The sequence below is a fragment of the Hippocampus comes genome, unplaced genomic scaffold (genome assembly GCF_001891065.2).
Source record: "Hippocampus comes isolate QL1 unplaced genomic scaffold, H_comes_QL1_v1.1 scaffold116, whole genome shotgun sequence".
NCBI classification, from domain to species: domain Eukaryota; kingdom Metazoa; phylum Chordata; class Actinopteri; order Syngnathiformes; family Syngnathidae; genus Hippocampus; species Hippocampus comes.
In genome coordinates this window covers 835,923-849,336 of record NW_017805120.1, presented here as the reverse complement: position 1 = coordinate 849,336, position 13,414 = coordinate 835,923, and the positions used below count along the sequence as shown (strand labels likewise).

The 13,414-nt window shown below is 47.1% G+C and overlaps 1 protein-coding gene across 2 annotated transcripts in view; it reads right to left on the bottom strand.

Moving 5' to 3' along the window:
- The window catches only part of LOC109513409 (adenosine kinase-like), a 61,799-nt gene that overhangs the window by 46,379 nt on the left and 2,006 nt on the right, over positions 1–13,414 (bottom strand). For both annotated transcript variants that reach the window (XM_019865890.1, XM_019865891.1), the window contains exons 2-4: positions 13,097–13,171; positions 12,962–13,015; positions 4,547–4,625 (exon numbers count right to left, since the gene is read on the bottom strand). In XM_019865890.1, coding sequence (XP_019721449.1) covers positions 4,547–4,625; positions 12,962–13,015; positions 13,097–13,171 — 208 coding nt within the window. The remainder of the gene's footprint in view (positions 1–4,546; positions 4,626–12,961; positions 13,016–13,096; positions 13,172–13,414) is intronic.

Below are 13,414 nucleotides of genomic sequence, written 5' to 3'. Positions count from 1 at the left end.
CTCCACTAAAAGGAAAAGGTGAGCACTTTTTGTGCAAAGGAGTCATTTGTTCAGGTGAAAAGGAAACTTGCATGGTAAGCAGAAGTCGAAAAGAGTCGCGGGTGGGGGTTACGAGGGATCGCACATTCATCACACCGACTGTACGGAGCGAGGACGTTCGTTGAAGAATAATTGCCGAGGGGTTATACGTACTGTTAGGTACTCTCCCTATGAGGTAGAAGCTGGCAGCGGAGAAAGGGGATAATAGAGTAAGAGGATCATATTAAAATGTTTGCTGCTTCAACCTTTAACTTGGAGCTTAACCCTGACCTCGGATAGTAATCACAAGTTAATTGCTTGCTGATTTGAGCAAAGGGCGGGGGGGGGTGCGGTGGGGGTGGCAGGATCTATGCAGCTACAATGTGGTTGACAGCTGGGTGAAGCTTCCTTGTGAGGACCTGATACGCGGGTGCGGTGTGCAACACAGCCAAAGCAAAGACGAGATCGGGTAGCATTTGGCGTGAATCGAAGGAAGGAATGGCTGAAGTTCAAGTTTCGCGGTGCTTTTTTTTTTTAAAATTGGGAAACACTGAGTTCAGTCGTGTGGCCCCATTAAACGTATCGGCAGCTCAAAAAAAAGTTGCCATCAACGTCAATTTCATCAGGGCACGTAATAAGACTCCGGTTGTCCTTTTTCTGAGTTTGTTTAAAAGCTTCAGTAAGAATAGAAGCACCACATGCCCCCCTCCCCCTGCCACCCCACCCCCGTCCTCCCTCTCGCGCGGTTCCGCTCAAGAAAGTCGCACGTCTTCCGAGTGTCAAGTTGCTAAGTTGAGCTGCCGCTGTTGCCGCCATAAACCCGGTGGGAGAGCTAGGAATAATCTCGCCGATGTTAATGACGCAATTTATATGTGAGGGCGAAGCGCTTTCGGCGGAGTCTTTCCGACTCAACGGGCCGCAGCACCCCCCCCACCCCACCCCTTGCGAGATGGGAGTGCAGCAGCGGTGGCGTGGGCGGCAGGAGGATAAGTGCCATTACTACCGGTATTAGTGACTGTCTGTCACTCGACTGTGCCTTTTTCTTTGCGCGCCGCGTCCACTGTGCACTCACCTACACACTTTCCATCCTGGCCAGTCGGGTCTGAAATTACTCAAACCCAAGTGTCGCTGATGTTTTTATTTGATAAACAAAACAGCTGTCGATAAGTTGAACAGGCGCAGTGTTCTGTTCCAGACGCGCCCCTTGTCAGTTTTTCCATCCCAACATTAGAAAGAAAAAAAAAAAAAACTCATTTGGGGTTTCATTTATTGCCTGGCAAGTCACGACAACTCGCTAAACTTTTGAACTCGCAAGGGAGAGACGGTGACAGTAATTGCAGGCTGGGCTTTGTTTCCTAAAGAGAGGGAACAAAATTATGGTTTCAAACCCAAATATTGAAATGTGTTTTTCCTCTCTTGTTGCTATGCGACACTTGAGCCACAGAAGGAGAGAAATGTGCCCAATAAATTCCACTGTCAGACACACTCGGTGCCAAAAAAAAAAAAAAAAAGCCCAGCATTCTGTAATCATTGCAGATTTATTGAGCAATCTCAATTGTGGTGAACTGATAATAGATAAATGCGTAAATTCTATTTTTCGGCGCTTCCCGCAAGAGGACGATTTTCTGTCACACGAAAAAAAATATTTCAGTAAATCGAAATGAAAACTGCAATCTTCTGTGCCTTGTCGGGTTGGATGATTACTCGTGAGTACCACCTATCACTTCCTATTCTTTGTGGCCATCAATTTATTCCTTGACAACCGCACCGAGCTTTTGTGGTTCCGTAAAAATAAATTAATAATAATACAGTCCCGTGTATTTCATTTCGAGTCTCCAAACATGTGACATAGTCGTGGTTTTTCTCTTGCGACGCATGAAACGACGCCCGATACTTTATCGCTTCGTGCGTGGGCGGAGAGTCGCCGACTGTAACTTGTTTGCGATGGTCAACTTCAGTCGCTTTCGGCTGCGTCGCTCGGCGCGCCTAACCCGTCCTAAAAATAATAAACGGGAAGTTTTTCTCACATTCGGGTCAACCGCACGCTTGAGAAGCCGCTGTAATCGAAAGACTCACGAGGGCTTTAATCGGCCCTTCGCAGAGCAGCTGCTAACATTTCTGCAACTAGATGATTAAGGCGCGAGGTCGGGGCTCTTAGGAAGACCCGAGCCACTAATACTGAATGTCCAGTCACAGGGAATGTCTGTCCTAACACGAGTCATTAGGTGTAAGTAATAGTAAAAAGGCCTAATGGCCTCTTTTTTTTTTCCGCGGGGAAAGCTCATCCTACGCTGGTGGTTGGCAACACAAAAGCTCCACTCTTTCTCCTGTGGCGGTCCTCGTCTTCGCTAAGTGGTACCAGGCGCAGGAATTTCTTCATTTAGCCCGTCACTGCTCTTTATTTATTTAACGGAATGAGCTATAAAAGCCAAACATTAGGTCATGGCATATTTTCACCCGGAGAAATAAGTCAATGAGACATCAAACCTCGTATTTCCTAAAGCGTAGCGACTTTTTTTTTTTTTTTTTTGGTTAAAATGATGCAGTGTGAGATCTTTCTGGCTTTTAAATAAAACTTTCAACAGCGTGGCGCACATGCGTTTCCAATTAGGAGCTCCGAAGCCTGGGGCCCCCATTCAGCCCTTCTGCAATTGACCAGGTCTGAGGTAATGTTAAACAGACATCATAACCATAACAGAGACGGCAGCCACCCCCCCCCCCTCTTCTTCCTCTTCTTCTTCTTCTTTCCACAATAATTAAGACGTCGCTGTAAATGGATGATACGGACTGCGAACGCTGCAGAAAATCGGAATAAATCATGAAAAGCCTCATTGGTTAGTGACACGTTAACAGCTCCGCCAAAGTAATTTGTCTCATTGTTGAAAGTCTGTTTTGGCAAATGAGGCAATGATGCTGATTTGTTCCGATTCTAATGCAAACACACAATTTGCGCTGGGGAATTCTGCAGTGGGACGCACTTCGCCGGCAGCAGGCAAGGAGACCAAAAGCCGGGGGCTCCTGAGGAGCTGCTGCAGGACTTTGATATCGTGACTAAATGGCAAACGCCACCAATCCCCCGGGGGGCAACGGCCTCCCTTTCCCAATCCTGTCACCTGCGAGAACGCCAGTGCACAGTTAAGAAGGTCAGCGTTTTCACCGGGAACGTTAGGGAGAAGCTTCGGAGGTTCTTTGATGTGCCAGGCGAGGTTTTGTCACTGCTGCACATCCTGTAAGGGAGCCTTCATGTCGGCTTCGGGGCACGGCGTCGCATCCGAACCGATGTCTACACTGGCTAGTCTTCGCTATTGCGGCAGAGTCTGCGTTGTATCCCAGATAAACAAGGCTTTCACTCAAATTGGTGACCGGCGACATAATCAAACGGTCCTGGTTGGTGAGGCCGGCACCGGGACCCACCGACCGACGGACGGCGCAACATGGACGCTTTCAATCCAAGCTTTGTGACTCCGAGACGCAATGGAGCAAATTGCTAGTTATCCTTCTAAGCTACTGTTTGGTCAATTCCCATTTAACTGAATCCAATTACCATCGATTGGGCCTCTTCTTCAAGCCCGGCTTCGGGTTTTCCTTGATCCTCGCCTTGGACGGAGCGGAGCTATTTAACCCCATTACAACCTCCGATGAAGCGGATGGTGCTTAAGTACGCGTGTTGAACATTGATCCACACACACACACTTGGGGCTCCCCACAGTACGCCTCCCTCGCTTTACACCAGCAGGGCATCTTGTTCAGGTGGCGGGGTGCCTCTGCGTCAGCCGAAATTTTTTTTTCCCCAAGTTGCATGAAAAGTGATCATCCGTGAGCCGAGTTATGAATTGCGCGTTTGTCATAAAAGGGCACCTTGAAGGTATAAAAGCCAACAGAGTCTGCGAGGAAAACACTCACAGAATCAACACTACATCTTTCCTCTGAAGAAAGCTCAATAAACAGAGAAGAATAACATTCGAGCGGGCTCTGCCATGCCGTTAGAGGAGCAATTTAGTTGACTGAAGGCTCCCCTCACAAAAGGGAGCATGTCGACTTTCTCCACCGAGGACAATTTGCGCTTGATTTCACATGGGAGTTACGAACTTACCTTTGGGCGGTCTCCCCGAGTGTCATATCTTGGCCGAGGTCATTCTAGATTCCACTTACGTGGGCTATGGTATATTTCGGTCTAACACACAAACAAAAAAAAGACTCAATCTCTTTCGTTGACTCCATGCGCACCAGAGATTGATCATCGGCACGTGCCGTCGGGAGATTCCGTGACGGATCTTCTCCTAACTCAGACAGCCAGTCAAGATTTGGACAAGCACCAATTTCTTTTACGTAGCGACCCGCCTCAGAGCGCAACATTTGTCTGATGAAATTTATTGTGACGCGTCAATTGTGTTGCGGCTGGTAATTTCTCTCTCTAATTGACGCCTCTCCGGGGAATTGGGCCAGCGAGATAATAGCACAAATATTATAACAGGCTTTTCTTTCTCCATGTGACACCTCTGATAAATTGCACAGACAAAAGACTAACCTGGGCAATTTTCACAGAGTTCTGCGTAGAGCCGCCGGCGTGATATTCAACTTCCCTCCTCTTGACAATTTCTTCAAACCTTGAAAGAAAGCACAAGTTGAAAGGATTCAGTCTCTCTTAATGCTCAAGGATGATCAGTCAATGACTTCGTAAAAGACAAAAAGAAACCGTGGGCAGAGACAAAAAAAATAAACACTTCACATTATAACAATAGATGGTTAACTACATTACACAAGATTAAAAAAAACTATTTTTAAGAGAACGCACAAAAAAAAAAAAAATCTTCAGAGACAAAAAACAAGCTACACACACAACTATTTTGCATACGTAATTTTCAGAGCAGTGTGCAAAAAACGTGCTCAGCAATTTCCTCGTGTAGCTTGCTGGGGAAATGCCAGCACATTTCACAGAATGACGTCTGCGAGACAAACACTGCGGGAGTAAACAAACGTTCAGTGTAACACTTCAATCGATCCTGCATCTTTCCAAAGCCCTTTTTATACAAATAGCGCCCATGCTTGGCGTATGTGATGTACGGCCGCGAGGTGCTCGTGTTATCTGGGGACCGGCAAACATGAATAATGTGCATTCTTCACACGCGCAGCCCTCCCGGGAAGACCATGTATGTGAACGCGACCACCCCGCTGAGAAAATTGACCCGGCGGCCGACGAGATGATACGCCTGCCTGCCGCCTTCCCAAACGGAATAGCGTCCATTCCTCGACAAATTTGCAATTCGCCGACAAACGGGCCGTGGTGCTGTGAAATTCCCCCTTAAATTAAGTGAGCGCGGAGGAGACGGTAAATCACAAGCATCGACGCTTGTATCAACAAAGAGTTGCACGGTGTCAAGCAGCATTCCCTTTTTAGGATCTTTTTTCTTTTTTTTTTTTTTTTTGCATGAAATGTATTCCAAGGGAGCAGGCTTGGAATTCCCTGGCCCGGACAAATAAACATGGGCTTGAACGGGCATACACGTGCTGCACAGGTGCACTTTCAGTCGCTTTATTGACCAAACGCTAACAAAATAAACATCGAACAAGCGCGTTCATCAGCAAGCCGCTATGAGCTCAAGTGACACCGAGGCACTCGACAATAGGCAGACTGCCAAAAGAGAACTGTACATCGCAAGACTTGGAGAGGAGTTGAAAAACAACCCTGGAAAAGTATCATCTCACTCCTGCTCTCATTGTTTCCCACACTGCAATTTTTTTCCCCATTAAACTCGACACAATCCTGTCGTCGGTGACATAGCGGGCGAAGCAGCCGCCGTTTCAATTTTTCCGCAATTGCCGAGCAAATAATCAGCCGCGGTTTGCTTGTCAAAATGTCATCCGACGGCGCTCCAAACTCTGGCCATGTTTTAACGTAGCGTGGCGAGAGTTTTGAGCGAGTGTGAAAGTAACCTTTCCGGCTTCAAAGGAAGTCTTCATAGCAGGTCTCCAGGCGGTCGAAGGAGACGAGAGGGGAGGACATGTTTCTGAAAACTTTCCATGCAAGTGGAAAATAAGCTAACCAGGTGGCGGGATGGGAAGGGTTGGGGTGAGGGGGGTTGTCCACCCCAAGACACCCGCTCTGACTCCTTGACAAAGGAGGAATTAAAAAGCACTGTGGGTGTTTATAACACGAAGGCAGGCAAAGGACTCCAGAAGTCATTTCAAATCAGCTTCTGAGGATAACCCCCCCACCCCCCAACTCCCCACCCCCTTCACGTCTTCCCTCTCCTTCCTGGAAGCATTTACTCCACCTTTCAGTGCAGACAGCACAGCGGGGGCTGGCAGGGCTCAAGGGGTGGGTGGGGGTTGGGCGGGGGGTCTCGAAAATCCCATCCGAAAAGGGAGCAGCTGCCTGGAGACCTTTACACCCGCAAACAACATGTGATCCCACAGTAGTGGCAGCCTAAACGGCCTCCCTTTGGCCATTTAGGGAGAGAAAATCCCTTCTCGATCTGCTGAGCCGGGGGACGAGAGGGAGGGAGGAAGCGGGGAGGGTGGCTTGAGGGGAGGGAGAAAAAAAAAAAAAAACATGAAGGGATTGTTTTGGACAAAATGTCCTCAGCTACGAAAGTGTGCTTACACAAGCATGGTGGCGGTGGGGCTCACTTGACGAGACATTTCAGCTATGCGGTCATACATTCCGCTGAAGGAGAGTTTGCCCAAACCGTGTCGGGTCAACAATTTCTTGGCAAAATGGCTTTCTGATTGAAAGACGGTCTTGCCGCTCTGGTCTGTGAAATGAAATCCGGGTTTGCGAAGCACTCTAATGACTAACAGATCCCTGTAGATGGCAGCGTTGTATCGCTTTGCATTTGAGATCGGCACAGCTTTTGAGAAGAAGAGAAAGATTGGCATGTCACGTTGATTAGGGAGGGTTGTCAAAAGACAACGGCATTCATGGGGTGGAGGAAGAAGGGCATGTAAAAAAAAAAAAGCAAACTTGAGCCTTTGAATACATAATTATCTTCCATGTCGCGCTCTGTCTCAGGCTAGTTTTTGTTTCATAGTTTGAAGTGACACAAAAGTAAAAATATTAGCATGAAGTCACTGTTCTGCTTGTCAAGTTTCTTTAAAGAAAAATAAAAAAGCTATTTTTCCCAGCTTTTTGCTCAGAAACTGGTGTTTTGGGTGAAGCTAACCCATTTTCTAGTGCTGATTACTAAAGAATGGAAAACACTTTTTTTTTTCCTGGTGAACAAAACGCATCTTGTGTTTCCTTTGGGAGATTCATGGCTTGAAACTTATTGCCACTTGGTGGACTGCTGTGATTTTTAATTTAGCCCTCGTGTGAACCCATAATATCTGTGTCTTAACACTTTAAATCATGAGGTGGGGGTCGGAAATACTGGGTTGTTTACATTACTGTCATTGACCCCCCCACACCCCCACCCCGCTCACCAGAGCTTCCCATCAAAGGGAAATCCAAAAGTACTTTGAGTGCCTTAAAGTGACTCACGACTTCCTCTTCCACCACCCCCCGAAAATAAGCCAAGTAGATTATTTACACGAGGCAATAATTCAAGACTTGCTCCTCTTAAGGTCTTACACCAAGTTGCAATACGAGCCCCATTTCGCCCATTTCTCTTCAGGGCCCTTTTGATGTTAGCCCATCTCAAAAAGGCCGGATGAGTGCCCGACAATCCCCGTCGAGTGCGAACGAGTCCCCGTTAATCAATGGCTAGACGGGATCGGGATACTCGGGACCGGTAAAGCGCCTAGAAGAGTCCCAGAGTGGCTGAGCGCGCCGGGGGTCGTTTATCTCTGATGATCACGGCGGCACTGCCCGGGCTTTATTTAATTGCCTTGTTCACGTTTAAGCAGCCAACAAATCTCCGCGACGCGGGACCATCAAAAACCTTCTCCTCCATCACTGCTCAAGAGAGGCCAACGAGGGAGGCAGGGAAGGGAGGACTCATTTGCTTGCTCGCCACGGGGGAGTCAGGAGGAGGAGGGCGAATTATCTCCGACTTGACAAGAGCAAGCAGACACTCTTGGGTTGCGTTCTCACACACACACACACAAACATGATATGCCCAATTGGTTGCGATCCGACGTAGAGCAGTACCTTGACTGACAACTTTAATTCATTCTGTGAACAAGTTGATCTTAACAAGAGGTGTTGAAAATGACTACTAATCAATGATCAATTGAATTGACAATTTTTTTAAATAATAGGGTCATCGTTAAGAGCTATTCTGTGAACAAGTTGATCTTAACAAGAGGTGTTGCAAATGACTACTAATCAATTATCAATTGAATTGTCAATTTTTTTTAAATAATAGGGTCATCGTTAAGAGCCACTGTTTACCTAACTTGATTTTGTTTGGACCAAAGCAAAGCCACCCAATCTGTCTATCTGACAGGGAGTACGGGCGGGGGGGCCTCACAGAAATCCCCGTTCCAGGAGTGGAGCCGAGGGGGGGGGGGCCTGACAGAAATCCCCGTTCCAGGAGTGGAGCCGTGTGGCATGGCTGATTAGAAGCCCCATCAGCATGTGCATCGCTAGCCTACATTCCGTGGCAGTCTGGAGGCCCGATGCGCAGTAATTGTTTCCATCGGTCAGGCTGACTTGGGAAGGAAAAAAAAAAAAAAAAACAGCTTGAAAGGTAGATGGAAGAGGGCAAGGGGTATTGTTTGTTTGTTTGTTTCCTCCCCCCAATTAAATTGTTTATCAAAGCCTTCGTGAGGGGGGTTAGGCAGTTGATCTGTTTAAAAATCGATATGCGGCGTCTCTGTGCGAACGCCGGTCCCGATGCCAGACAGCCCCATTAATTATTCGCCGGTGCCCCACGCCTCAAGGTTGAGCCTTATCTTTTCTTATTCGCAAATCAATAATTATCTCCTCGGCCTTTCGAAAAAGATGTGATCCCCCCCTCCCCCTGCCCCTACCCCTCCCAAAGAAGGGAAGCTACTTCTTTTGTTCGAACACTTAAGTAGATTTTGCAGGTATCTGTATGAGAGCATTTCTATTTCTGGTAAATCCTGCCTTTTATTTCCTTCATTTACAAACAGCCTTCATTTTAAGGCTTCAAACACTTCTTAACCAGCATTGCCAAAATTCACGGAGGGCCTTGTATTTTTTAAATTCCCAACCCGCCGAGGACGATGAACGCAGAATGAATTGGCCGTTTGTATGAACATGGGAGTGAAAAAGAAGCACTGAGTGCAAATGAGTCATGAGTGGAGGACACGCTCTAATCGAGAGTGGGATGAGCGCCCGTTTGCCAAAAGCATCAAAACATTGTTCAGGTATCGCAGCCTGTTTTGGCGAAATCCCCATTGAGCGGGAGAAAACAAGACCCTATTACCTCCAGCTTTCGGGTGCACAATTAATGACTGCGCAATTACACGGCGGTAATGGGGGACTAATTGCATTAGAATGTTGGAAGAACAAACAGGCAGCGCTGCTTTTTGGTTTTGTGCTTTTTTTATTTCTTTTTTTTAACGCCCCCTTCGGTTAGCGTTAGCGTGGGGACTGAGTGTACTCAATGAGGCCACACTCACACGTATCACTTCCTTTCACAGTTTTTCTTTTGCTCCCCCCCCCTCCCTTTCTTTGCACTGCAGAGGGCGGCGTTGTTTGTCACAGTGCGACAGTGGCGGAAAAGAGGAAGGGGCGGGTGAGCGGAAGGACGTGAGGAAGCTTCTGGCGGTTTTGTGTTTTCTACCGAGGACTGAGACTCCAAGCCGGGGAGACGTTCTGCTTATCTCAGAGGTTGGCCATTCACAGCCCTCCCCACCTGCGGGGGACCTTGTGGCCCCGTGTGAACCCCCACCCCTCGCCCCCTCCAATCACGTCTCAAACATCAGCCCACATAGCGCACTTGAACTATATCAGTCTCCACGCTGAAAAAGAGAGAAGCTGCTGCCATCCGCGGCTTTTCCTGTGTGGCTGCTGGAGGGGGGGGGGGGATCAAAGATGGCTAAAAATAGCCCTGAGCACGCTTATTTTTTTCCTCCTAAAACACACTGTTATGCAGCAGTTGAGACACCCACGTATTAATTATAAAATGCTCTTTCAAAGGGAGCATCGGAAGCAAACGACTGGCAAGGAGGGAGAGGGGCTGGGGGTGATCATGTTTGGTGCACCACCTGCTGGCCACCAGCAGATGCCGAACAAGACAACAGCCCCCAGCCAACCATTGCATCAGCCGTAGCCCCTCTCATGCGACACTTGTGTCCTGACATTTATTCAAGTCAAGATCAAGGTGGATCAAGTTGGATATTTTCGGGAACTTGTGACAACGGAAATGCGTACTGTCCAGTAACAAACCAGTGAAAAAAAAAACTTTTTAAACTTCAACTTTTTACAATGGAAACGCACTAAAATGCTGTCCTGAAGCTAACCTTCCTTCCTGCTTTGTTGGCGTCCGAATGAGCACCCCAAAATTCTTTTTAGTTGCAAAACCCTCTGGCAGTGATGTCAAACATTGCTTCAGCTGCACATTTCTCACAGCTGAGCCGTTGCGCGGGGGGCCATGTCACATTTATGCAAGTGCCCCACTTGATCACGTTCATGCGGATCAATAAAACATGACGAGCGCCGCGTTCCTGATGTCTCAATTACGGCTCGAATGCCATTAATCTCTGCGCTGTCTCTTTGGCTCGGGGGGTCCGCCACTGATGGATGCCGGCCCGTGACCTTACGCTGGTCACGGCGGGTGAGTTGCCGGATGATCTGACCGTGGCTGTGCCCCCCCGGGGAGATTGAAAAGGTGAAAAGGTGTACTCTGATAGCGCCACTTCGCAGCATACGAAGGAGGCAGGGTGGTTGTTTTGTATCCACACACTCAGCGAAGCATGAGAGCATCCTGTGAAGGTGGATCACGCACAAATGCCAGAATAGCCTCGCCTGAAATGCTGCTCAGCAAAACTGGCTTCAGGGACCAACTTTGGGTGTCACACGTGAATTTTCACCCGCTATTTGTTGCGTTTTGGAGTTCGGAAAAGCCCTCGAAACGCGGCAGTCAAGTATGTTGACAAAGCGAAGTACGTCACACACAGCCGCAATCTTTGTTGATTCCCCTCCTGGGAAGACAATTGAGTGGGAGGGGCAGGGTGTTGGGGGGGGTGCGTGCGCCGTACCCACACGGTGGGGCGCACGCGAGTCTTAGAGGAGCGCCGTCTCATCTCCCGTGTCGTGCAAAGACGATGCGTGCGTCTCAAATTGCCCAGCCCCTTCGCAGGAACACCTCCCCTTCTTCCCTAACGTGGCTTGAATTATTCATGCGGCAAAGGGGGTCACACGCACGATATAATGAGCAGTTTGCGATTGTGACGCGGCTAATCTGCATTTAGCGCAGAGGAAGAGGGAGATTGATGAATTTAATTGCTGTGAGCAAACAACCTCTGCAAAGACCATCAACAATTCATTATCATTGAATGGTAGGGATGAAAAACACACACACACTGCTTGGAATCATTAGCAGTGATATGTTGTTTTCTTTGCAGTGTTACGGAATGCTACGTTCCTCCCTGGAATCCAGTGTTTGCCCACATTGTCAATTCCAGCAGAAAAGAGGCGGGCATTCGCCATGATGACATGTTATTTCCTGCTGAGGCTCCTTGGAAAGCTGCGGGAGGCACAAGGAGGAGAAACAACAGGCGACTATTGCCTCCTGGTGGACACAAAGTGGAGTTCAAAAGGGGAAAAAAAAAATCACTCACTTCCAGCTGTTTTCAAAGCACAGTGCAGTATTGAAAGTCGCTCTACGTTTTTTTTTTTTTTTACTCACTGTCACAATCTACTCTCCAAAGAAAAGAAAAAAATTGAAGCTTTTCTTTCACCAGACAAAGTAAAGTTTGTTTCTTGCATTTTTTAATGGGGAAATGCGGAGAAATTTGAAATTACAACACTGGTAATTTTTTATGTAAACATAACTGGATCAAAATTTCAACTGAACACATTTGTATAAAGATAGAGAAACTGTTCTTAATTATTTAAAAATAATTAAATTACAAATAATTTCACACTTGGGTGCTCAGTTTTTGGTATCCATGTCACAACCGCAACTCAAGAGTGGTGGACCACATTAGTGGACAGATATTAAAAAAATCTCCTGCGAAGAAAAGGTTCGCAAGTTCACTTGCTGGCTCACAAGTCACACTCGTGTTGCACGACTTCTGAGAACAACGCTTATCTGGTTTTAGAGCAGATAAGACCGCAGAAGCCGGAAGTACACGTGATGTCAGGATGAAAACGTCTCGAGTGGATGACTCCTACTGACATATTGGATGGCATATTGGTGTGGGCTCCCGTCACGCGTGCTACAGATGGCGACGCTCTTCCACGTGGGCACCAAGTGAACCCAGACAGACTCCCTAAGGGGCGCCATCTGCACTCTCCCCTAAGCTGAGACGCCAGCCTGAGTCAGCGCGTGTGTGTTGACCTGGCACGGGCCACCTTGTCATGTATGTTTCACGACCAACGCCAATGTTTTGTGGAAGGAGGGGGGCATGCACTTTTTACGATGTTAGATGTTACACATGTTGATACCATTAGAATAAATGTCATTCAAAATAATTGTTTACATTTTCAATGTAATTTAGTTCATTGGCTATTTTATAGGAGTTGTACATTATCACTTTAAAGGAAATATTTCTCCAGCTTTATTTCAATGCACGCCTTATGGTAAAATGAAAACTGGAGGACTTAAGGTGAGGTGCTGTAACTTGAAGAAAATAAAAGGTAAAAACAAACATTTAACTTTTTGACTTGCAAATACGCTTCTATTGACTTTTGAAGCCACATGACATTAATGGCTGCACCCTCGTGTTGCCAAACAGTGGGCGTGTCACGTTCAGGGCGGATATATGACGTGGCTATTTTGGGCTTTGGGATGAATGACCAGCGTGAGCCCTTATTTGGCTCCAACACATATGCTTTAACATTGAGCGTTTTTATTATTTTATTACTCACAAGGCCTTGTGTTTGTCCTCAGCAAGGATCTGGTCATTGGGCTTCAGTCCGTACCTGTTTCAAGACAGATACGGGTGTCGTTAGTCACAGATAATTGCAGTTATGACAGGAATTCGACAATATACTCCCACTTACTTATCGAGGAAGTCTTTGTCGACCACTGCAGAAATGTCCAGCAGGGGATTGCCCATCCCGAAAAGGGTGTTTTCACTGAAAGAACATTGTTTTTGGGGGGTGAGGGGTATTTTTTACAGCGTGGCAGAGACCATATTTGATTGTATTATGATTGTTTTTGATTATTGTGGGACGAGGACTATTGTGAGCATCTGTCGAGTCAAATTATGTTCTGATTCATGCATGGCCCACATGGAATTCTCCGTTATTAGTTTTTTTTAACAGAACAAATGTATCAAAAACAAATTGGAGTAAAATATAATATTACAGTATATATAT